Source organism: Balaenoptera physalus, assembly GCF_965194825.1.
Source record: "Balaenoptera physalus genome assembly, chromosome: 13".
NCBI lineage: Eukaryota > Metazoa > Chordata > Mammalia > Artiodactyla > Balaenopteridae > Balaenoptera > Balaenoptera physalus.
In genome coordinates this window covers 102451831-102473809 of record NC_138892.1, presented here as the reverse complement: position 1 = coordinate 102473809, position 21979 = coordinate 102451831, and the positions used below count along the sequence as shown (strand labels likewise).

Here is a 21979-nt window from a genome sequence, read left to right as displayed (position 1 = left end):
GACATTCTTTATGCAACAACATTTATTAAGTACCTGCCTACTTGCTCCAAGCAGGATACTGGGCTAGACCCTGAGGATGCATAAATGAACAAGACTCAATCCCGACCACGACGAGCTCAGTCTAGTGGGGGACGCAGACACAAATGAACAGGAAAGTAAACTGCAGCATCTGCACTTCTGTGGATGTTATGGTGTGCTATGGGAGTCCACAGGATAGGGAAGTGGTCACGTCTGGGCAAGACAAGATGGGGCAGAAGCCTGCACAGAAGTAATGGTATCTGAGCAGGAGTCTAAAGGATGCATAGGAGTTCTCCAGCAGATGGTGGGAGAAGCTTCCAGGCTAAGGAAATAGCTTGAGCAAATCCACAGAGTTCCAAAGGACAGGGATGCAGGGCAGAGGCGCTGGGGTGTGGCTCCGTGGGGGCATGGGGTCGTGAGGCTGGAAGAGTTCTGGGACTCCCGACTGGGAATGGCCAAGTCTTTACTACACTGGGCTGTTCCAGCCCCTGCCCTGGCAGTCAGGGAAAGGGAATTGCCTAGCAACTAACCAAGGGGGCTTTTGGGTGGGGTTCCCCACCCAAGTTCAAGAAGAGGAGCAAATGTCTGTGTCCCTGGAAAGCAGCGTGGAGGGCCATTCTAGGGCTGAATCCAGTCATCTTTGAGGAGGAAACCATGCATGCCTTTGTGTGCCCTTGTTTGTGTTTTGTTCTGGTTGTCAGTTGTTTCCTAGGAAAGTTCTTTGTCAAAGATCCAAGTTTGGCTTGGCTGATCCAAGGGAAAAGAGGACTTGTCTGCACTCGGGTGGGGAAACCAGAGTGTTCTTGAGGCAGGACCAGCGGGTAGAGGGCAGGAACCAAGGTCATGCTGGCCGTGGTTCTCCAGACAATTTCCTCAGCCCCCTATCCAGCCTGCTTCCCTGCCCCACAGCACAGGCAGCTGGGCAGCTCTGAGAGGCAGCCCCAAACATTCTCTAATCCTGCCAAGGTTGGTCCCCTCCCACCAAGGGAAGTGCCTGCCTTGGGGAGGGGACACCGTCCTCCCCTCTCAGGGCTCCCCCGGAGTGTGGGCAGAGGAGCTGGCCTCCGTGGAGCCTGATGGAGCCAGGCAGGGGCCCAGGGTGGCATAGGCAGGCGGAGGGGCTGACAAGGCCAGGGAGGTGGCAGGGCCTGGCGGGGATGAGGATGGGGAGGCGGGGTGGGGGCAGAAACGGGAGGGGAGGGAGGAGGCTGGAGTGGAGGCCACCTCCTGGGCACCCCTGCGCCCTCGGCCTGGGGACCAGTATTGACTCTGGAACCTCCGGAGCAGCATGAGGAATGTGATGGCCAGGAGGTCAAAGATGAGCTCGGCCACCTCCACCACAGACAGCACGGAGGAGCCGAACCACAGGCTCCACTGGCTGCCCAGGTTCGACAGGAGGGTGACTGTCTGTACGGGAGAGAGGCACACCGACCACTCAGCAGAGGAACCCTGCCCTCCCGCCCGTAGGCCCTCGGCCACCCCGCTCAGCCTCTCCCGCTCCCTGGGCCCCTGGCCTCTGCTCGCCTCCCCTGGGAGCACATGACCACTGGTTGGTTTCTTCCAGGGAAAGCTGAGAACCAGGCCACCACGGGGACGGCTGAAACCCAGACCTGTCTCAGGGGCCTTCTCCCCATCATCCGGCACCCCCTGCCCCAGAGACTTCACCCCCAGCGAGCATCCCCCTTCCAACCTTCTAATCCTCACCCTTGCCCTATCCCCTTTCCACCTTCGAGGCCCAAGCCCTCTGGCCCACAGAGGCCATCCCTTGTGTTTATACAGACAGCCACCCCGCTAAGATCCCCAAGAGAATCCCAGCCTCACTGAGGCAGGACGCACCGTGACAGAGGGAGACTCAGAGTTGGTTTTGTAGTTCAGCTCCTTGAAGAAGATGTTGAGTTTGGCAACCCCATCTCTTTGGAGTGGGGGAGAGGGTGGGAAGAAACGGCAGAGGGTTAACTTCTCTGCCGCTCGAAAACACCCCCTCCAATCAACCGTATCAATGATCCCTCTTCCCAGGTCTGTTTTCCCTCCAAAAAATTCCTTTCCCGGGGCCGGAACCAGGGTAGGACTGACCTCTTGTTCTTGATGGTGTAATTGTTCTGTCGGGACAGCATCTTGAAGACCCAGTCCTGGGAAAGGATTGAGGTGTCAATGGGGTCACCCCAGAGTCTTCAGGCTTACAGGGATGGGGTGGGGTCATACACACCCATAAACATATGCCCAGAAGACCACAATGTTACACACACACACACACACACACACACACACACACACACACACACTTTACCTGGGATGTCACCGAGGGCCATCGTGAGTAACCGGCAGAGAGCTTGTAGGTGGTCACACTGGGGACGGAGAAGGCGCTCAGTGATGGCGGTGAGGCTCTCCCACTCAAAGCTGGGCTGAGGACCCTGTATTCTACCCAGCCAAGCAGCCAGCTGCCCACCCTGCACTCCAGGGGGGGTGGAGTGGGGAAGCTCACCTGCATGGCTTCCGGCACTTGGTGAAACAGCCCAGGCGGTCTGAGGAGAAGGCGTCCTGGAGCTTATAGTAGCAGTAGCCTGTAGGTGCAGAGACGTGCTCATTTCCCTAGGCCCCCTCAACCTTCTCCACCCCACACCCAAGAGGTCTCCCAAGATCCCTGGCGCCCACTTCACAAGAGTGTTACATAGCGTTACAGTGATGCCTCCTGAGTGGCAGCACCAGAAAATGTTTAAGAAATTAAGCTAAGTCCAATAAAAAATAAAAACAACGAGGGTACACCTCTGTAAAGATGCACAAGATATGGACAAACATTTAAAAGTCAAAGAAGGAAACGGGAACAATTTTTGTGTAAGAATAATGAGACACTACGAGATACCCCTTCACACTGGCTAGGATGGCTATAATGGAAAAAGACAATAACAAGTGTTGGTGAGGATGTGGAGAAACTGGAACTCATCACTGCTGGGAATGTAAAATGGTACCACCGTCGTGGAAAACAGTCTGGCGTTTCCTCAAAAGGTTAAACATAGAACTTCTCTATGCACCAGCAATTCCACACCCAAGAGAATTGAAAACTCAACACAAAACTTGTACACAAATGTTCACAGCAGCATTATTCACAATAGCCAAAAAATGGAAACAACCCAAAGGTCCATCAACTGATGAATGGATAAACAAGATGTGGTCCATCCACACAATGAATATTATTCAGCCATAAAAAGGAATGAAGTACTGGTATATGCTACAAAGTGGATGAACCTTGAAAACATTAGGCTAATGAAAAGAAGCCAATCACAAAGGATCACATATTGTGATATAAGAAATGTCCAACACAGGCAAATCTTATGGTAGATAGTAAGTAGATTAGTGGTTATGAGGGGCGTGGGACAGTGGAGGCAGTGAGAAAGCCTGTGGTCGCAGGGAAAGGGGAGATGGAGAGGGCTAATGGGTACATAGTTTCTTTTTGGAGTGATGAAAAGGTTCTAAACTGATTGTGATGATTGATACACAGCTCTATGACTGTGCTAAAAACTGAAAGTATACTAAATTTCCACTGTACACTTTCACTGGGTGAGTTATCCGGGAAATGAATTACCTCAATAAAGCTGTTACCAAGAAAAAAAATAATGGGACCATGAATTCGCACTTCACCCCTATTTCCCAAGTTCTAAGTAAGGTTATTTTGTCATTCTTGCTACCTTTAGTCACCGGTCCAGAAGTCCTTCTTCATTTCTAACCCAAATCTCTCTGTCTACCAGGGTTTATATTATTAATTACATAATTAATCTTTAATTAGGAAGAGTGGGAAGCAGCTAGGCCCTTTTCTCTGGGAGTAAGCCATCCTCAGGAAACTCAACAGAGTGTGTTTTCAGCCAAGTTCCTCTCCCTCATCCTCACAGCTTCTCAGCAAACAGCAATGTTATTTTTCTCTCGCAGATCTTTTTCAAATGCACAACCACTTAGCAATCACTGTTTGGGGGTCGGGGGAGCAGTGGGCAGAGTCCCTGTTCTGCGTGTCCTGGGACATCGCGTCTTCCCTCAGGAACCTCAGCTTGTTCATCTGAGAAAGAAGCCCGTCAGGCCAGACGCCCTCTGAGCTTCCCTCCAGCTCTGATGCGCTGTCATGCTCTAAGGCCAGAGGGCCAGGAATCGGAAGGCCGGAAGGCCGACTGCAGAGCACAGGCAGGGGGAAAGCTGAGCGCAGCAGAGCCAGGAAAGAAAAGTAGGCACAAAGATGAACACAGCAGAGCCAAGACAGAAGCAGCACGCAACTCTAGGGTCTGCTGTGCCCCTGCCATGTCCCCTCGGAGGGGTCAGCTGTGCCAGGTAAGGGCATGTGCACAGGGACGCCCGCCGTCTATTTTCTAGTCTCTTGGGGATTTTCTTTCTCTCTAAGCACAGCTTCCCTGTTGAATAACTCAGCTGTAGAAAAAAGGAAAAGGGATTGGTCGGCTCCTAGACCAGGGTCAGGAGGAGAATCTAGTGCCCTCCAGATTCTTTTGATTGTGCCCTCCTGTAGGTAAAACATTCCTCCATAAGCCATTCCAATCTATGTATTGGGTTTCTAAATGACATACCCACTCCTACTGAACTGATACATTACGTACATTATAAAACATACATAAAATGGAAGATGTTAGGGAATGAGGCAGGTGCACATAACTTCTAGTATTTTCTTCCTGCCCCCAGTGCTGCCTCGCCAGTGCCCAGCACCGCCCCGGCTGGTGCCCTGGGGAGTGAGCCGGGAAGCTACAGTCAGAGCGCAGAACCCGGGGGAGATCTTCTTCATGTGCTCTTTCTTCCTTTTTGCTGCGAGTTATTTTTAAATGGGGCCATCCCATTATAAACACACGGAAGCCAAAACGGAGAGAGAGAGAAACTGTGAGGGAGGAACAGAGATAGAGGAGAGAGACAGAGAGTGAGAGGAAAACGGAGAGGGGGAGCATCTAAGGGCCGGAACACAAGAGTCGGCAGGTTCTCCTGCCGGAGACTGTGGGAGCCAGAAGCCACAGCCAGGGCACTGAGGGTGCAGGGGCTCAAGTGGGGTGTGGGGCCGGGCCCCCCGCAGTCTCACCCCAGGAATTATGCTTCCTGTAGTCGCAGAACTCCACACCCCTGGGCGGCGGGTAGAAGATGTAAGCACAGCCACACTCCCTGATCATGTTCACCTGGAAGCAGGAGTGGATACACACCTGCAGGAGGGGAGAGTGAAGGGGAGGGGGTCAGGCCTGCCCTCCCCGACGTAGCTCCAAACGGCAGGGGAGGGGAGCACAAACCAGTCCCTGCAATGCGCCTCCCTCCCTCTCTCCACCCGTCCCCATCACCCATCACACACACCCTGAGGCTTTGGCTGACCTGTGCGGCAGGCCTGGGAGATGGTCGCCATAGAAACAGGCTGAGCCTCACCTGCTGCGTGTACTTGGTACCGTAAAGGTTCTCCACTGGGACATCGCTGCCATTCTTGGTGCAGTCGCCATAGTCACCCCCAAGTCTTGCCACGGCTTCCTGCGAACGCAGAGACATGGAGAAGTCAGAGGTCAGAGGTCAGACCTCTGGTGGTCAAGGCCTCTTCCTGGCCTCTGTCTTCCCTCAGTCCCAGGCTGTATGTCCTACCTTACCTCCTCTCCTATCTGCCTCGCCATTTCAAAACACACGTCCGGGACTACTTCCAAGGACACTGGGCCCGGAGCATCCCCTGGAACCCCAAGCATGCCCCGCACCCCTTCTCGGTGCTCTCGCCCGAGGTTCACCCCCCCAGATCCCTACTTCCTGACGCCCACTCGGCCGGGCCCCTCACCCCTGATTTCTGCTCCTGAAGACCTCCACGCGCTCGAGGCTCACCCTGCACGACCTCTTCCAGTTCTCTGGCTGTCACCCCCCAGGCCCTCTCCCCGCCCCTCATCTGAGGCTCTCTTCCCAGGCCTCCCAGTCAGCCTCCTTGCCTTACTCATGCTGATGGAGGTCTCCATACCAGGCCGCAGGTTAAAGCCTCCATCATCCATAAAGGCGGGCTCATCCTGCCCGTGTACCATCACCCTGGCCCCGGTCACCGTGGACAGCAGCGGGATGAAGTCATTCTGCTCTGTACGCAGCGTCAGGGACAGACCTGGGGGGTGCGGAGGGAACAGAGTGAGGGGGGTCTGGGAGAAGCATCAGGGGGTGGAAACCCACTCTCCCACCCACCCACCCTGCCTAATCTCTAAGCCTCCAAGGGCAGCAAGTTCAGGAAGACCTGCAAATGGATTTGGCAACCCCTGAGCTGGATTCAGGGTTGGGGTGAGGGGCAGCGGAAGGCAGGACTGGGACAGGATTCCTACCACACCTGGAATGCACCACGTGATGCCCACGGGGGAGAAAAAACAAAGAGGACTTTTCCAGGATACAGATGGGCATGCTGCAGTGAGGCCCCGAGCATCACTAGGACGCGGGCTCAAGGTGGGTAAATGTGGGTGAACAGGGCGGGGGAGGGGCTGGGGCCGAGGGCAGGGATGGCGCACCGTTGTTGACCCCAGAAATGGAGGACATCCAGAGGTTGGAGCTGTTCTTGTCATTGAAAGTGTAGCAGTTCCCGTACATCGGGTGGTGGAAGTGGGAGTAATTCCTATGCAGGAGAGAGCGAGAGGGGTCAGAGGGGAAAGTGCAGAGGGTCAGGGAGAGCAAGACTTTCAGAGCCCTTTGTTTCCTGATCACCTACTATGTGCCAACACAGTGCTGGGAGCCTTGCCCACAAGCCCTCAGTCACTCCACTGGGCATCATCCTCCTTCACAGAAGAGGACGCACGGGCTCGGAGAGATCAAGCAGCTGCCCAAGGTCACACAAGCAGCAAGGATGAGACGGGACACAAACCCAGATCAGCTATCTTCCAGCCCAGGCTCTTTCCACCAGGCCAGCTGACCTCACTGGCCTTGTGACCCTCCCGTCACTGTGCAGCATTATGAACTCCTGCAGCGTCCCTAGCTTCTCACATGTCTAACTCTTAGTTCCCCATTTGGATTATAATCTCCTTGAGGACAGGAGCCACATCTCATTCGTGTCCGAATCATCTCTGGGGTAATGGTGTGGTTCTCAGCACACCGGAGATATCGGAGATGGTTAACAACTAGCTGACAAACGAACGGAAGGGAAGGGGGGTCCGGGGGGAGGAGCGTGAGACCAGTGGGCACAAAGCTTCAAGGAGGAAGGTCAGATCCGAGGGCGGGAACGGGGCCTCTCACATCAGCATGCCTCCCACTGGTAGGTCCAAAGCTGGGCTGGGACAGGTTTGGGAACAGAGAGAAAGGAATCACAGATTTGTGTTGCAACAGGAACACGATTTGACAGCAAATCACAGGTCCCCCAATAGGGAGGCTATGCGGGGCTGCAGCCGGAGCCCACATGGGAACAGAGGGGATCTGTGTTCTAACGACCCTGCCCTCTGGGAGCCAGTGAGGGGAGCGGGGAGAAGAGGCGGACGAGGCTTTGGGCCGAGAGAGGCAGAGGAGGAAGGAAGAGAAGTAGGAGAGGGAAGAAGGCTGGACGGAGATCAGGAGCGGGGCGCTGGCTGGACGGCCTTGAGCAGCCATTTTTCCCTAAGCTTACTCGCCTCATCTGTAAAACGAGGAGATGGAACTAGGTGATCTGGAATGCTCCATCGGCCTTGAAGAGCAAAGGCTCAGGGCTGTGAAGTACTGGTGCACATTCTGGGAAGGGCTAGGAAGTCAGCATTTCCAGAACAAAGGCTTCCCTCAGGGAGGGAGGAAGGAAGAAGCGGCCAGTCCTGCAAGGCCTGTGAGCCCTGCTCAGAGGAGAGGGACAGGGACAGAGTGGCAGATGCACACCACGGGCTGTTTGCAGCAGGTGGAATCAACAGAGTAGACAGAGCACCATGGATCGTTCTTAAACTCATAGAACTTAGTTTAAAAAAAAAAAAGTGACATGAGATACATAACACAATGCCATTTATGTCCACATTACATGCACACTTGGTAAAAACACATACAAAGAGAAACACAGTAAGCACATTATGAGAATATATATATGAGAAGCAGTATAACGTGATGGTGAAGAGCACAGACTCCAGAACAAAACAACTTGTACTTGAATCCAAGCTCTAACGAGTGTTAGCTGGAGGACCAGCCCAGGTACTTGATCTCTTTGTGCTGCAGTTTCCTCATCTGTAAAATGGGGATAATCATACTACTTACTTCACAGGGATACTGGGAGGATTAAATTACACTCAGAACGGTGCTTAGCACTCAGTAAGAGCTATATAAATTTGCTATTAAGAGTAGAGGGATTCAGGGACTTCCCTGGTGGCACAGTGGTGAAGAATCCACTTGCCAATGCAGGGGACACGGGTTCGAGCCCTGGTCTGGGAAGATCCCACATGCCGCGGAGCAACTAAGCCCATGTGCCACAACTACTGAGCCTGTGCTCTAGAGCCCACGAGCCACAACTACTGAGCCTGTGTGCCATAACTACTGAAGCCCGCGCGCCTAGAGCCCGTGCTCCGCAACAAGAGAAGCCACCGCAACGATGAGCAGCCCCCGCTCGCCGCAACTAGAGAAAGCCCGCGCGCAGCAATGAAGACCTAACACAGCCAAAAATAAATAAATAAATACATACATACATTAAAAAAAAAAAAAGAGTATAGGGATTCAGGGACTACCCTGGTGGTCTAGTGGGTAAGACTCCATGCTCCCCACGCAGGGGCCCATTGTTTGATCATTGGTAGGGGAGCTAAGATCCCACATGCCTCGTGGCCAAAAAACCAAAACATAAAACAGAAGCAATATTGTAACAAATTCAATAAAGACTTTTAAAATGGTCCACATCAAAAAAAACCCATAATAAATAAATGAATAGATAAATGAATAAATAAATGAATAAATAAATAAATAAAAGAATATAGGGATTCAGGGGAATTCCCTGGTGGTCCAGTACTTAGGACTCCACGCTTCCACTGCCGAGGGCGCCGGTTCAATCCCTGGTTGGGGAACTAAGATCCCACAAGCCACGTGACATAGCCAAAAAAAAAAAAGAGTATAGGGGGGCTTCCCTGGCGGCAAAGTGGTCAAGAATCCACCTGCCAATGCAGGGGACATGGGTTCAATCCCTGGTCCGGGAAGATCCCACATGCCGCGGAGCAGCTAAGCCCGTACGCCACAACTACTGAGCCTGCGCTCTAGAGCCCACGAGCCACAACTACTGAGTCCTCGTGCCACAACTACTGAAGCCACGCACCTAGAGCCCGTGCTCCACAACAAGAGAAGCCACCACAATGAGAAGCCCGCGCGTCGCAACAAAGAGTAGTCCCCACTCGCCACAACTAGAGAAAGCCCGCGTGCAGCCACAAAGACCCAACACAGCCAAAAATAAAATAAATAAAATAAATTAATTAAAAAAAAAGAGTACAGGGATTCGTTAAGACATCTAAAGTCAAAAGGACAGATATAACAAGGGGAGGCTGGGGAGAAGTTGCAACACTCACATGCCGCTGGTGGGAATGCAAAACAGCGCAGCTACTTGGAAAACAGTCTGGCAATTCCTCTAAATGTTAAATATAGAATTACTATGTGACCCAGTAATTCCACTCCTAGGTATCTACCTAAGAGAAATGAAAATATACATCCCTACAAAAACGTGTACAAGAATGCTCATAGCAGCATTATTCATAATAGCCAAACGTCCATCCACTGAAGAAGAGATAAACAAAATGTGGCTTATGCATATAGTGGAAAACTATTTAGTCAGAAAAAAGGCAGGAACTGGGGGGATTCCCTGGCAGTCCAGTGGTTAGGGCTACGTGCTTCCACTGCAGGGGGCACCAGTTTGATTCCTGGTTGGTGAACTAAGATCCCACATGCCTCTCGACATGGCCAAAAAAAAAAAGGCATGAATTACTGATAACACTGCAACATGGATGAACCTTGAAAACATGATGCTAAGTGAAAGAAGCCGGTCACAGAAGACCACATATTGTGTGATTCCATTTATATGAAATGTCCCCAGTAGGCAATCCATAGAGACAGAAAGTAGATTAGTGGTTGCCAAGGCTTGGAGGAGGGGAAGGAACAGGGAGTGAGGAAAATATTCTATAATTAGATAGTGGTAATAGTTGCACAATTCTGTGAATATACTAAAAACAAATGAATTGTAGCCATTAAAAGGATGAATTTTGTGGTATGTGAATTATATCTCAATAAAGCTGGTTTTCTTTTTATACTTATTTTTTAATTTTTTAATTTAGGCTGCGCTGGGTCTTAGCTGTGGCTCGCAGGATCTTTTAGTTGCGGCATGCGTGTGGGATCTAGTTCCCCAGCCAGGCATCGAAACAGGGCCCCCTGCATTGGGCGCGCGGAGTCTTACCCACTGGACCACCAGAGAAGTCCCTCAGTAAAGCTGTTATTAAAGAAAAGATTATAGAGAGAGGGGAAAGGGTGTTGGATACGGGGGAGGGGAGGACTGAGAAAGCCATGATAGAGAGCTTGAACTCAATTCCGAAGGCCAGAGAGACACTGAAGGATTTTAAACAGGCCTGACTGGAATAGTTAAGTACAGTGAAGTGCAGGCAGAACCCTGAAGTATTAAAGCTTCCTGTGGTCGCAGAATAAAGGGAGGATTGAGAGGCAGAGAGACAAATTAGGAGGGTTATAATAACCCCGGTGAGAAATGATGAGGCTCTGAACTGAGGAAGTGACCTAAGCGTCAAGCCTGAGATGAACGATGGACTTTCCATTGATGGGGAGGCAGCAGCCTGGGGCAGGCAAAGTGAGAGGGTGACAGAGCAAGTCGGTGGCAGGTGTGGGCTGACCCAGGCTCAGGTGCTGGTCTCACTTCCCCAGTGGCAGCTTCTGTCCTCAAACAAACACAGAAACAAGAGACAGGAACAAAGGTGTGCGCTGGGCAGACTGTGTGCTCCAGGTGAGGGGTGGCGGCAGAAGCAGGTGACACGTGGCCCTAGTGACAAAAAAGGGCAGGGGTCCTTGTAGAGTGGAGATGCTGCTTGAACACCCTTCCTCAGCCAGGCAGAGGCAGGGAGATGGTGCCTGAACACTGAGGAATAGGGAGGGGAAGGCGGGGGTAGGAGGGGCCAGAGGCTACAGAAGGGGACCTCCTTTTACCCCTAGCCTCTCCCAGCCCTCAGAGAGCTGGCAGCTGCCATGACCTCTTTGCAAGGACATTATGACAGGAGATGTGACTGAAAGAATGCCTGGCGAGCAATGCAGTAGAGTGGGGAGGACCCTTGGCTCAAGCTGGCCTGGTGGCCTAGGGCAAGTCACTTCGTCTGTGTGAGTGTCACTTCACAGGAGTAATGAGACCCACCACTCACTGCAGTGTGTAAAGTGCCCTCAACTCGTCATCTCTTGCACTTGGAGATAGATGTTATCATCATCTTCATCACTTAAGAAAAAGTGCCAAGGGACTTTCTTGGAGGTCTAGCGGTTAAGACTCTGAACTTCAACTGCAGGGGGAGTGGATTCAATCCTTGGTCAGTGAACTAAGATCCAGCATGCCACACGGTGTGGCCAAAAAAAAAGAAAGAAAGAAAAAAAAAAAAGAAGAAGAAAAAGAAAGAAAAAGTGCCAAAAGGGCAGGGAGTTTTCTTCTTCTTCTTTGACGTATCCCAAGTGCCTACAACAGTGACTGGCACATAGCCCAGACAGCCAAAAATATTTGTTCAATGAACATTGAATGAATCTCATTTCCCCCACTTTACAAAGAAATAGGCTCCGAAGAGTGATGTGAAATGCTCAGAGTCACCTGGCCTGGAAGAAACAGAGCCAGAGCAGGAACTGAGGGTTAGTCCCTGACTCAGTCCACTACACCACTACTGCCGCGTCATCTGAGCAAGTGGGGCAGGGGACCAGATGACCTTCCAGGCACTCTGGAGTTTGATGCTAGTGAGAAAGAGGCCTTAGAAAAATGGGGAACCATGCTTCCAGCCCTTGGTTTCTCAAAGCCGGACCTCAACCCCAGCCTTCCCAGGGCATCCATTTGAGGCTGCTTCACTCAGACCCAGCCCTGCAGGGAGCAGCAGAAATCCTGCAGGACAATTCCTGGGGCAGAGGTTTGGACCTGAAGTCAATGTTTCTCCCTCCTCTCCACCTGCAGGCATTTATTTAGTCAACCAGCATTCCGGGGTGCTGGCCATGCTGGGCCTCAGGCTGGCGCAGGGAAGGAGACCCCGTGGGGAGCACGAAGCCAGGCTGCAGGGACAGACTCACGCCTCATTGCAGGAGGCCTGGTTGAAGCGGCAGGCGAAGATGAATTTGCCCAGCGCGTCCTCCTCCAGCGATGGAGAGGTGTCCTGCCGTCTGGACAGAATGTTGATGTAGTGGAAGCGGTACCACTCCCTCACTGCATCCACCCCTGATGAGTACGTCTGGTAGAAGCAGTCCGATTTGTTCTGGTTGCACTAGACACAGGAGACCAGAGTCAGAGGACCAGCAGCAAGGGTAAGCAGGACGGGGCCAAGGTCAAGGAATGGATAGTCTGGGGTCCTGACGACCGATAGACAGGGGTGGGGAGCCAGGAGTGGGAAGAAACAGAAGCCCCGAGAAGAGCGGACCCGGAGAGCAGGGGATTAATGGAGGAGACCACACCTCGGGGTGCTGCACACACCTCGGGGTCGTTTATGCAGCCTCCGAGGAGGGTTGAGCAAGGATTCTTCTCCCCATTTCACAGATGGGAAGACTGAGGAATCAAGTGGTTCGTCCCAGCAGCAGAGCAGGGACTGGAACCCCCGTCTCCGGGTACCATGCTCCGCTCTCACTAAAGGGGCCTCTCTTTCTTCTCTCTCTGCTTCTCTCCCATTTATTTTTAAAGTTTCCTTGTTACTGTCTCCCTAGTCTCTGTCTTAGGCCGGCGGAGCCCCAGTGCCCCATCACAATGGAGGGTCCCAACTGAGTCCCACTGGGGGGGATTGGAATTCAGAAAGTGCATTTTCCACAGTAGATCTAACTTCCCACCCCATAAACGCTCCCACAGAGGCCCCCAGCGAGGAGCCTCCACAAGCTGGCGCCCAGAGAGATGCCATTTAATTTTATTTTTCAAACCATATTTAAGTATTTACCTTATTCATTTTACCAGCCAGCGGACTGGGCCCGCCTTGTATCACTGGCAGCAGAGGCGCGTAGGAAAAGGGGGCGGAGCGGAGTCCCGGGCTCTAGCTGAACCAGAGGGGCGGGGCGAGTGGGCGGGGCCTTACCAGTTGGAAGCCGATCTTCCAGTCCTTCCTGTTCACCTGCGGGTTATTATCCCTAAGGCTGGAGCCGGATCGGCGGACTCTGCTGGCGGCGTGGGGCGGAGCCGGGACCGGCAGGCGCTGCAGGGGGTGCGGCAGGGACTCCCGCAGGTCGCGGCGGCCGCGGGCGTGGGCCACGAGGGTGTTGGAGGAGTTGTACTTGTACAGGTCGAAGAGCGTCTGCTCTGTGATGCGGTCCAGCTCCTCCAGCTCCTCTTTAATTTCCGTGTACCTGGGAGGGGCGATGGCAGAGGGTCGGACTAGGAGGCGGCGGCCTCGCGACAATCCCCGGCCCCCCTGGGCCTCAGTTTCCCTGTCTGTAACCCGAGAGGCCGGTTCCTCCCGGAGAAGCCTGCGGGGAATAGCTCTGGGGTCTCCCAGGCTATCTCGGGGGCGAGGGGCCGTGCAGACAGGTGTGCCCGCGGAATAATAGGAGGCGACAGCGAGCTCCGGCGGTGACGGCATTTATTGCCGCATGTTTATCGTGAGGGAGAGGCGGGCGGCGCTCTCCTCCCACCTAGCCCTGGCCTGGAAGGGAACCCGGAACCTGTCTGCCCCTTCCCAGGGCAGGAGGTGGGTGGGCGGCTTGGGCCCAGACACTCCAGGGATCCGCGGTGCGCGCGCCATCCCGCCCCATTCCCCCGCCCCTTCCCGCCCTGGCGAGGGTAGCTTTTGGGTCCGTCTACCACCTGACCCCTTCTAAATCTGGGGTTCTCAACTGCACTTCTAGACTCTTCCAAGGAACTTAAAAAATGCCAATGCCAATGCTGCATACGCCGCGCCCCCTCCTGCCCACCGTACACCAGAGGAGACTCAGTTTTAATGAGTTTCGGGTGGGGCCCAAACACTGTAAGTTAAACACTGTCCAGTATAAATCCTCACATTCCTTCTTCTCAATACAAGGCCTATATTCTGCATCACGAAAGTCCAGAGTAGCAGGGCCTTAGGGATAGAATCTACCAAAACAAAACAAACACTTAGAACACCTAGAAATTAAACGAGGTTGCAAGATACAAAGCCAATGTACAAAAATTAATTGTATTTCTACAAACTAGCAACAAATATTTGGAAAATGAAATCAAATACAACTCCATATTAAACAGCATAAACAACATCAAACACTGGGAATAAATCTAATGAAAGAAGTGCAAGACCTGTACACTGAAAATCCTGCTGAAACAAACCACCAAGACCAAAATTAAAGGAGTTGCAGATGTTCATGGATCAGAAACTCATGAGGGGGACTTCCCTGGTGGCTCAGTGGTTAAGAATCCACCTGCCAATGCAGGGGACACGGGTTCGAGGCCTGGCCTGAGAAGATCCCACATGCCACGGAGCAACTAAGCCCATGCACCACAACTACTGAGCCCACGCTCTAGAGCCTGCAAGCCACAACTACTGAGCCCACGTGCCACAACTACTGAAGCCTGTGCGCCTAGACCCTGTGCTCCCTAAAAAGAGAAGCCACTGCAATGAGAGACCCACACACCCCAATGAAGAGTAGCCGCCACACGCCACAACTAGAGAAAGCCCGCGTGCAGCAACAAAGACCCAACACAGCCAAAAATAAATAAATAAATATTAAAAAAAAAAAATAAAAAGAAACTCATGAGGTCTCCCAGATTGCTCTCTAGATTCAACTCAAGTGTCTATCAAAATTTCAGCAGACATTTTGGGAGAAATTCACAGGCTGATTCTAAGATTGATATGGAAATGCAAAGACCCTAGAATGGCCAAAACAATTTTGGAAAAGAAGAACCAAGTTAGAGGACTTATTCTACCTGAGTTTAAGACTATAAAGCCACAGTAATCAAAGCAGTGTAGTGCTAATGTAAGGTTAAACGAAAGATCAATGGCACAGAATAGAGTCCAGAAATATAATCACACATATATGGTCAACTGATTTTTGACCAAAGCACCAGTTCAACTCAATGGGGAAAATAATTTTTTTAAAACAGATGGTGCTGGAACAACTGGATACTGTATGAAAAAAAGAAAGAAAGAAAAAAAAAAGAACCTCAACCTCTACCTTAGTCCGTATACAAAAATTAAGTCAAGCTGGATCATAGACCTAAACAAAAAATTCAGAACCATAAAGACTATAGAAGAAAATATAGAAGATATCTTCATGACCTTGGGGTGGGCAAAATTCCTTGGAATAAAGAATATCTAGGGACTTGCCTGGTGGCACAGTGGATAGGACTTCTCGCTCCCAATGTATCAGGCCTGGGTTCCGTCCCTGGTCAGGGAACTAGATCCCACATGTATGCCACAACTAAGGAGCCCACATGCCACAACTAAGACCCGGTGCAACCAAATAAATATTTTTAAAAATATATCTAAAGAAGAAATCCTGAAATATAAAAACTTCTTATGAATCAACAAGAAAAAGACAAATTGTTTTAAAAATGAACCCCCAAAATATACAAATGGTCACTAAACACATGAAAAGGTGCTCAAGATAATTAGTCCTCAAGTAAATGCAAATGAAATCCATAATGAGGTACCATTTAACATCCATTAGGCTAAAAGTAAGAGACTGACAACATTAAATGTTGGTGAGAATGTGGAGCATCTGGAATTGCTGTTGCTGGGAGTTTAAAATGGTACCACCAGTTTGGAGGGCAGTTTGGTAGTTTCTTATAAAGTTAAATCTACATCTACCTTATAACCCTCTGGATATTTCACCCAATTCCACTTCTAGCTATTTGCCCAAGAGCAATGAAAACCTAAAGACTTGTATGTGAATGTTCATAGCAGCTTTATTCATAATAGTCAAAAACTTGAAAGAACCCACATGTCCATCAACACTGTTCAGCAGTAAAAAGGGACTGATACAGAAAAAAACCCCAAACAAAAACAAACAAACAACAAAAAACCACATGAAAGAATTTCAGAAACATGAAGTTGAGCCAAATAAGCTAGACACACATACAAGAAAATTCATAGTGTGTGATTCCATTTATATGAAGTCTAAGAACAGAAAAAACTAATTGATGGTGATAGAAGTCAGAAGATGATAGTGGGAGAGGAATTGACTACAAAGGGTCACCAGCTAATGGAAATGTTCAATATCAATATCTTGATTGCCAAGCCTCAAAGAGCACCTAAGATCTGTGCATTTTACTGTATGTAACTTTGCCTCAGTTAAAGAAAAAGTGAACCATCAGTGCAGGGCTTCAATCACCAGAGTCAGATTTGGTGGGATCGGGTGGGGCCCAAACAAGGTAGTTTTTGCAAGAGTCCCAGGAGGCCCTAGTGTGCAGCCACAACAATCACTGCCTAGTCCACGTCCTCACAGCATTCCTCCACTATCTCCCTCATAAAAGTCCAGCCGGCTGTCCCGCATCCTCTCATAGGAGAAAATGTAGCTCAGGTGGAAGGTGTGTGTTTGACATTCTGAGATTTGTTTGTTACTGGTCATTAAAAGAACAGCAGTAGGGCTTCCCTGGTGGCGCAGTGGTTGAGAGTCTGCCTGCCAATGCAGTGGACACGGGTTTGAGCCCTGGTCTGGGAAGATCCCACATGCCGCAGAGCAGCTGGGCCCGTGAGCCACAACTACTGAGCCTGCGCGTCTGGAGCCTGTGCTCCGCAACAAGAGAGGCCGCAATGGTGAGAGGCCCGCGCACTGCGATGAAGAGTGGCCCCCCTCGCCACAACTAGAGAAAGCCCTCGCACAGAAAGGAAGACCCAACACAGCCAAAAATAAATATAATAAATAAATAAATAAAAGATTACTATTAAAAAAAAAAAAAAAAGAACAGCAGTTAAAGGGAACATTACAGGAACTGAGATCTAATCAGCTTTCCATGCTCATTTCCTAGCCTCACCACTTTCTAGATGGTTAGCCTTGGAGAAGTTACTTTGGAGAAGTTACTTTATCTTCTCTGTGCTTCTGTTTCATCATCTGTAAAATGGGAGTACCTGCTGCATAGTGTGGTTATAAGGATTAAATGAGTTAATGAAAAGTACTGAGGAAAATACCTGACAGAGTGGGTACTGTATAACTGCGGCTGTTGTTTTTATAATCATGACTGTTCTTTAATGCGAACGATAATAGTAACCTATTGTTGAAGCAGAGAAAGCTAAGGAGACAGAGGAGCACTGCCTGCCACTCATCTGCCCTGTGACTTTGTGATCTTAACAAAAGTGGAGCCTAAGACCAGATTCCAATTCTGACTCATCCACCTAGCAGCTGGGTGACCTTTGCAAAGCCTTCAGGGTCTCAGAGCCTCCGTCTTGTCCTCTGACTCTGGGCTGACAGTTCCCTCCTTATCCAGCAAGCTTGTGATGAAGATCAGGTCGCGATAGTGGACTTGGCAAACTGCAGCACGGTCAGGTGCACCTGAACTGATGGCCATCGGGCAAAGAAGAAGATGTCTTTAGAGTTCCTCCAAAGAGACAGAACCAGGACCGGAGGGTAGAAGTGACGATGAGGTAAGCTGCAGCTTTACCTAAGGAAGAACTTTCCAGCAACAGCTGCTACAGAGGTAGTAAGGTTCCTGACGTGAAGGAGTCCATCCCTGGGAGGGCGTTGGGAGAGTGTCAGGTGTTAAGAGTCTGGGCTTTCTGACCCTGCCAATGCAGAGCCTGCTTTCCAGATCCTGTGTGAGTGCAGCGTCTACCCCCGACCAGGGTCAGGGGCGGATGGCCTGGCTCAAAGCCTTCCCCTACCTCAATGCAGCTCGTTGGGGCACTGCCCTTCTCCTCACTGCCATGCCCCCTGCTCTGCCTTCTCTGGGAAGGAAGATTCCATGACCTTCTTTGCTGTCTAAGAATGCCAAGCTCTTCCTTAGACTCAGCCTCAATCCCTCCGAGGACTGGATGAAAAATATGTTCTTGGGCTTTGTTTGCCATGGATGTGGATATGTCTGGCCCTGTCTCTGGGGTGAAGAAAGCCCTTTGTTAACCAGAAAGGAGGGGATTGCTGTAGCTGACCTTTCACATTGGATTCTCAGCACCTCCTTGCTTAGCATGAAGGTCTTCAGCCTTGTCCCCTTTTCTGGCAGTTATAGAACAGCCCAGAACCACCCTCCCCCTTCTTCCTCCCCCTCTGCTGGCCACGCTCAGCTGCCTGCAGGTGGGCATCTGGTCATGATTTCCACCTCCTCCCTGCTTCCCCTGTCCAAGTCACCCATCTTGCCTCTGTCTCTAGTACCCATGCCAGCCAGCAGCGTGGGTCACACTCAGGTTACCACCCACCCCCAACTGGGTGCATCAACCTATCCACCCTTCCCTGCCTCTCTCCTGGAACACGAACCAATAGCCTGGATCCTTCCCTCCTCCCTCCTCCCTCCGGACTCCTGCTGCTCTTCCCCACAGACTCCCACCAGCCCCCCAACCCTGGATGCCTTTGCCTGGCTCCTCCTTAGAGTGCAATGGGAGAAAGAGCTTTGAGATCAAACACACTTGGTTTGTGACCAAGCTGCTGACCTAGGATGCACTGGCTCCTATGTGGGGGGAGGGAGGGGGCGGGGGGGGATTTTTGAACCTTAGTTTCACCACCGGTTCCCTGTGTGAACTTGGGCAAGTTACTTAACCTCTCTGGGCCTCAGTTTCCTCAGCTATAAAATGGGAGTAATACTGGTATCTACATTAGAGGTCTGTTGTGAAGATTAAATCATTTAATTAATAGAAAATTTTCATTTGTTTGTACTATTAAGTACTATATTAAGTACTGTATGTGTTAGCCATTATCGTTGTTTTTTTTTTATTATTTGCTGTTTGACCCTGCTCAGTTACTTCACCTCCACTTCCCCATCTGCAAAACTGGAAATAATAATGCGCATCTCCATGGACTTGTCAGGATTAAATGAGGTAGTGCTTCTAAAGCACCCAGTGCAGGATCAAGCACATAGTAGACGTTCAATACCCTTGTCCGGCTTTGAAGAGCCTTCCCTGACTCCCCTCCCTTCCAGGGTGCTGTGTTCTCTCCCCACTAAGTCGTGCAGGAGGGATTTTGTTCCTGTGTGGACACCTGCCTCCCAGCCTGCAGGCCCCAGAGGCTGGGGCTCTGGTTTTCACAGCCCCCTGGGGGCTTTTTCCACTAATGTTCAGGGCCCTGCTCCCTGCAGAACCTTGGAAAATATGCAGGCCTCAACAGATTCACCCCTGCCCTGTCCATCTCTCACCCACATCTTTCAACCACAAGTATTTTATTGAGAGCTTAGGCCTCACGCCTGCCTGCCCTCCCCTCTGCCACTGCCCCAGGGGATGAGGGTGGGGGAAGAGGGGGGAAAGATTAGGGCAGAGGAGCACCGAGGTTGGGAAGAAGAGAAGCAAAGTCACAGGGACCAGGGGAAGAGAAAGAAGGCTGAGAAGGGGAATAAAACAAGCTCAGAAAAGAGATGTAACATCTGAGCGGAGATTCCATTTATTCCACGTGCACATCTTGGGTGTTAAGAAGAGGCAGGATTTGCGATCAGGCAAACAGGGTGAGTCACAGCGGAGTCACTGTCTCTGTGACCTTGTGCCTTATCTCTCTTTGCCTCAGTTTCCTCAAGTGTAAAACAGGGATGATAATAATACCTGCCTCGTAGGATGGTTGGGAGAATTAAAGGAGGTGCCTGTGGGGTACTTAGCTGTGTCTGGTGCGTGAGGCAGCTTCTTAGTAACTGGCCTCTTACCCTGGACCTTATAAGGGGGTTAATCAGTGAAATGGCCCGGCAATGTTTCTCTGTAGGACAGGAGGTCCCAACCCTTATTAGTTCATGACACACTTTCGGACACAACAGAATATACCACCTCCAGTGTGTGACCAATCCCAGTCACCCACAATCGCACGCGCACCCCGTTTGTTTGCTCACACACAGACTCCTGAGATCACACACACGTGCACTCGTAAATCTTACACTCCTTGAAGACAGAGACTATACCTCACGATTTTTATTGTACCTATCACAGTGAGCTGAAGTTATTTGTTTATATGCCTGTCTCTCCCATCTTATCTTTCAAATACCTAGCAGAGTACCTGGCCCTCAGCAACAACTGCAGGAATTATTGGTGAACCCATTTGCCGGGTGTCTAGCCCCGTGTCTGGCCTGCCTCGGGTGTCCCAAGGTGTGGCAGAACTGAGTGAATACACAGAAAATGTGGGTGTGTGTAAACACCCAGCCCTGCCCTCCTGTCTTCTCTATGGTCACCTCCACCCGCTCTGGCTTCCAGACCGAAAATTGGCAAAGAACAGTGATGAAACCCAAAACTTCAGGACACACCCAAGTACGTAAAAGTCAGTCACCTGGGCAGGTGGACTGTACAGCCCAGTAGGGTCACCTGAGCCTCTGGGGAAACAGCCTGACCAGGGCTGTCCTGTTCTCCTGGCTCTGTGACTCTCCAAGCCCCCGCCTCCGGGCTCACGGAATGCTTTGCCACCACCCGCCACTTTGCTTTCTCCAAAACAAACGCCCCTTCTCAACCAAGACCACCATACCAGGGCCCAGCCCCTGCCAGCTGCCACCGCCCACCCCACCGCACCTGCAATGGCCCTACTGCAGAACCTCCATCAGCTTCATCGCCTGACGCGGAGGAGGGTCTGATCCCTACCCTGCCCTTCTGGACTTCTCAGCATCTTGACCTCATCAGCACTCCCTCCCACTTGCGGGAGGATGAAGGGCCGGAGGAGGAAGTTGTCGGTGCCCCAAGCCTGCTCTGGAGAAGCCTCGGGCACTAGGAAGGCGTCACTGGGCAGAGCGAAGGCCAGCCCATCAGGTCGGGGACTCCCTGTCCTGCCCAAAGGGAGGTCCGCCTCGGGACAGGAGTGTCGTCTCCTACCTCTGGGTCTGAGCATCTGCCTGCCCAGTGGGCACCCCTGTACCCTCTGAACCCCCCTCCCAGGCTCGGAGAAGCAGTGGAAGGAGACCGACCTGTAGGGATTGAGGGTGCAGACGGTGACGGCGGGGAAGACGAGCTTCTCCGAGTTGAGGTTGATGTTGAGGCTGACGGGGTAGCTGAAGTACTCTCCGAAGAGCAGGCCGAACTGCCAGTACATCATGCCGAAGGTGCAGAGCCAGAGCACGGCCCAGAAGGCCGTCTTCATGCGGTTGTGCTGCGAGCACACCAGGCGGATGGCGCCGTGGATGGTCGTGTTGTTGCAGAAGAACTGGAAGAGCTCCCGGTAGGAGTGGTGGAACTCCAGCAGGGCCTCCTCCTCCTCCGTGGGCGGCGGGGGGGCCGCAGGTTCGGGGCCCGGCTCAGGCTCCTCACGCTTGTCTCCCTTCATGAGCCCTTGGGTGGGTCGGGGAGGATGAGGGGCAGGACTGAGTCCTGGGCTCTGGGTGCCTCCATCATCATCTCGGGGCCATGCCCTCAGCCCACCCTCAGCCCACCTTCTCCCTCTCTTACCCGCCCCCCTCCCCAGGAGCCAGCTGACCTGCAGGAGTCGGGGCCAGAAGAGCTGGAGCCTCCCTGGAGCGACCTCTCTTCTTCCCCGATAAGGCCACCTTTTGCTTTCTGTCCTAGAATCTCCCTTCTGTCTCCACTGCAGTCTCTGCCCCGCTGAGTCAATCCCTTTCTTTGGTCTTCTTCCTCCGGCGTCTGTGTCTTAGCCTCTCTCTGTCCCTGTCTCTGCCTTCTGCTTCTCTTTGGGTGTCTCTCGGCTCCCTTCCTTGCCTGTCTCCTCTCCGGGCACCAGCCTCTCTGGTCCTGCCCCTCTTCCTTTTCCTCCCCTCCCTCCGGTCTCTGGCCCTGACCTCGGGCCGTGGCCTGACTGCCTCTCGGCCCCGGGGACTGCAGGGCTCCAAGAGGCCTGGGCT

The 21979-nt window shown here is 51.8% G+C and overlaps 1 protein-coding gene across 4 annotated transcripts; it reads right to left on the bottom strand.

Annotated features, from left to right (window-relative positions):
• Window positions 1-4: 4 nt before the first annotated feature.
• Window positions 5-21775, bottom strand: SCNN1A (sodium channel epithelial 1 subunit alpha). 4 transcript variants are annotated; one of them, XM_082421547.1, is made up of 13 exons: window positions 21570-21775; window positions 21092-21452; window positions 13194-13461; window positions 12211-12401; window positions 6501-6604; window positions 5946-6109; window positions 5410-5508; window positions 5078-5195; window positions 2501-2579; window positions 2306-2363; window positions 2092-2147; window positions 1855-1930; window positions 5-1425 (listed from the first exon to the last, which is right to left on the bottom strand). In XM_082421547.1, exons 2-13 carry the CDS (start codon window positions 21445-21447, stop codon window positions 1045-1047), a joined length of 1950 nt encoding a protein of 649 aa, XP_082277673.1. In that variant the 5' UTR covers window positions 21448-21452; window positions 21570-21775; the 3' UTR covers window positions 5-1044. The 4 variants fall into 4 exon arrangements, with proteins under 4 accessions (XP_082277673.1, XP_082277671.1, XP_082277672.1 ...); XM_082421545.1 differs by having other exon boundaries at window positions 21598-21775; XM_082421548.1 differs by lacking the exon at window positions 5-1425 and adding an exon at window positions 1438-1615 and having other exon boundaries at window positions 21598-21775.
• Between the last annotated feature and the right edge of the window lie 204 nt (window positions 21776-21979).

Excerpts from the sequence above, each read along its gene's own strand:
- SCNN1A (XM_082421547.1), bottom strand. The coding sequence starts at position 21,447 with ATGAAGGGAGACAAGCGTGAGGAGCCTGAGCCGGGCCCCGAACCTGCG. Across the intron at positions 6,605-12,210 it reads CAGGCCTCCTGCAATGAGGC|GAATTACTCCCACTTCCACC; the intron begins GTGAGTCTGTCC and ends TCTCCTGCATAG. Across the intron at positions 5,509-5,945 it reads CCTCCATCAGCATGAGTAAG|GAAGCCGTGGCAAGACTTGG; the intron begins GCAAGGAGGCTG and ends CTGCGTTCGCAG.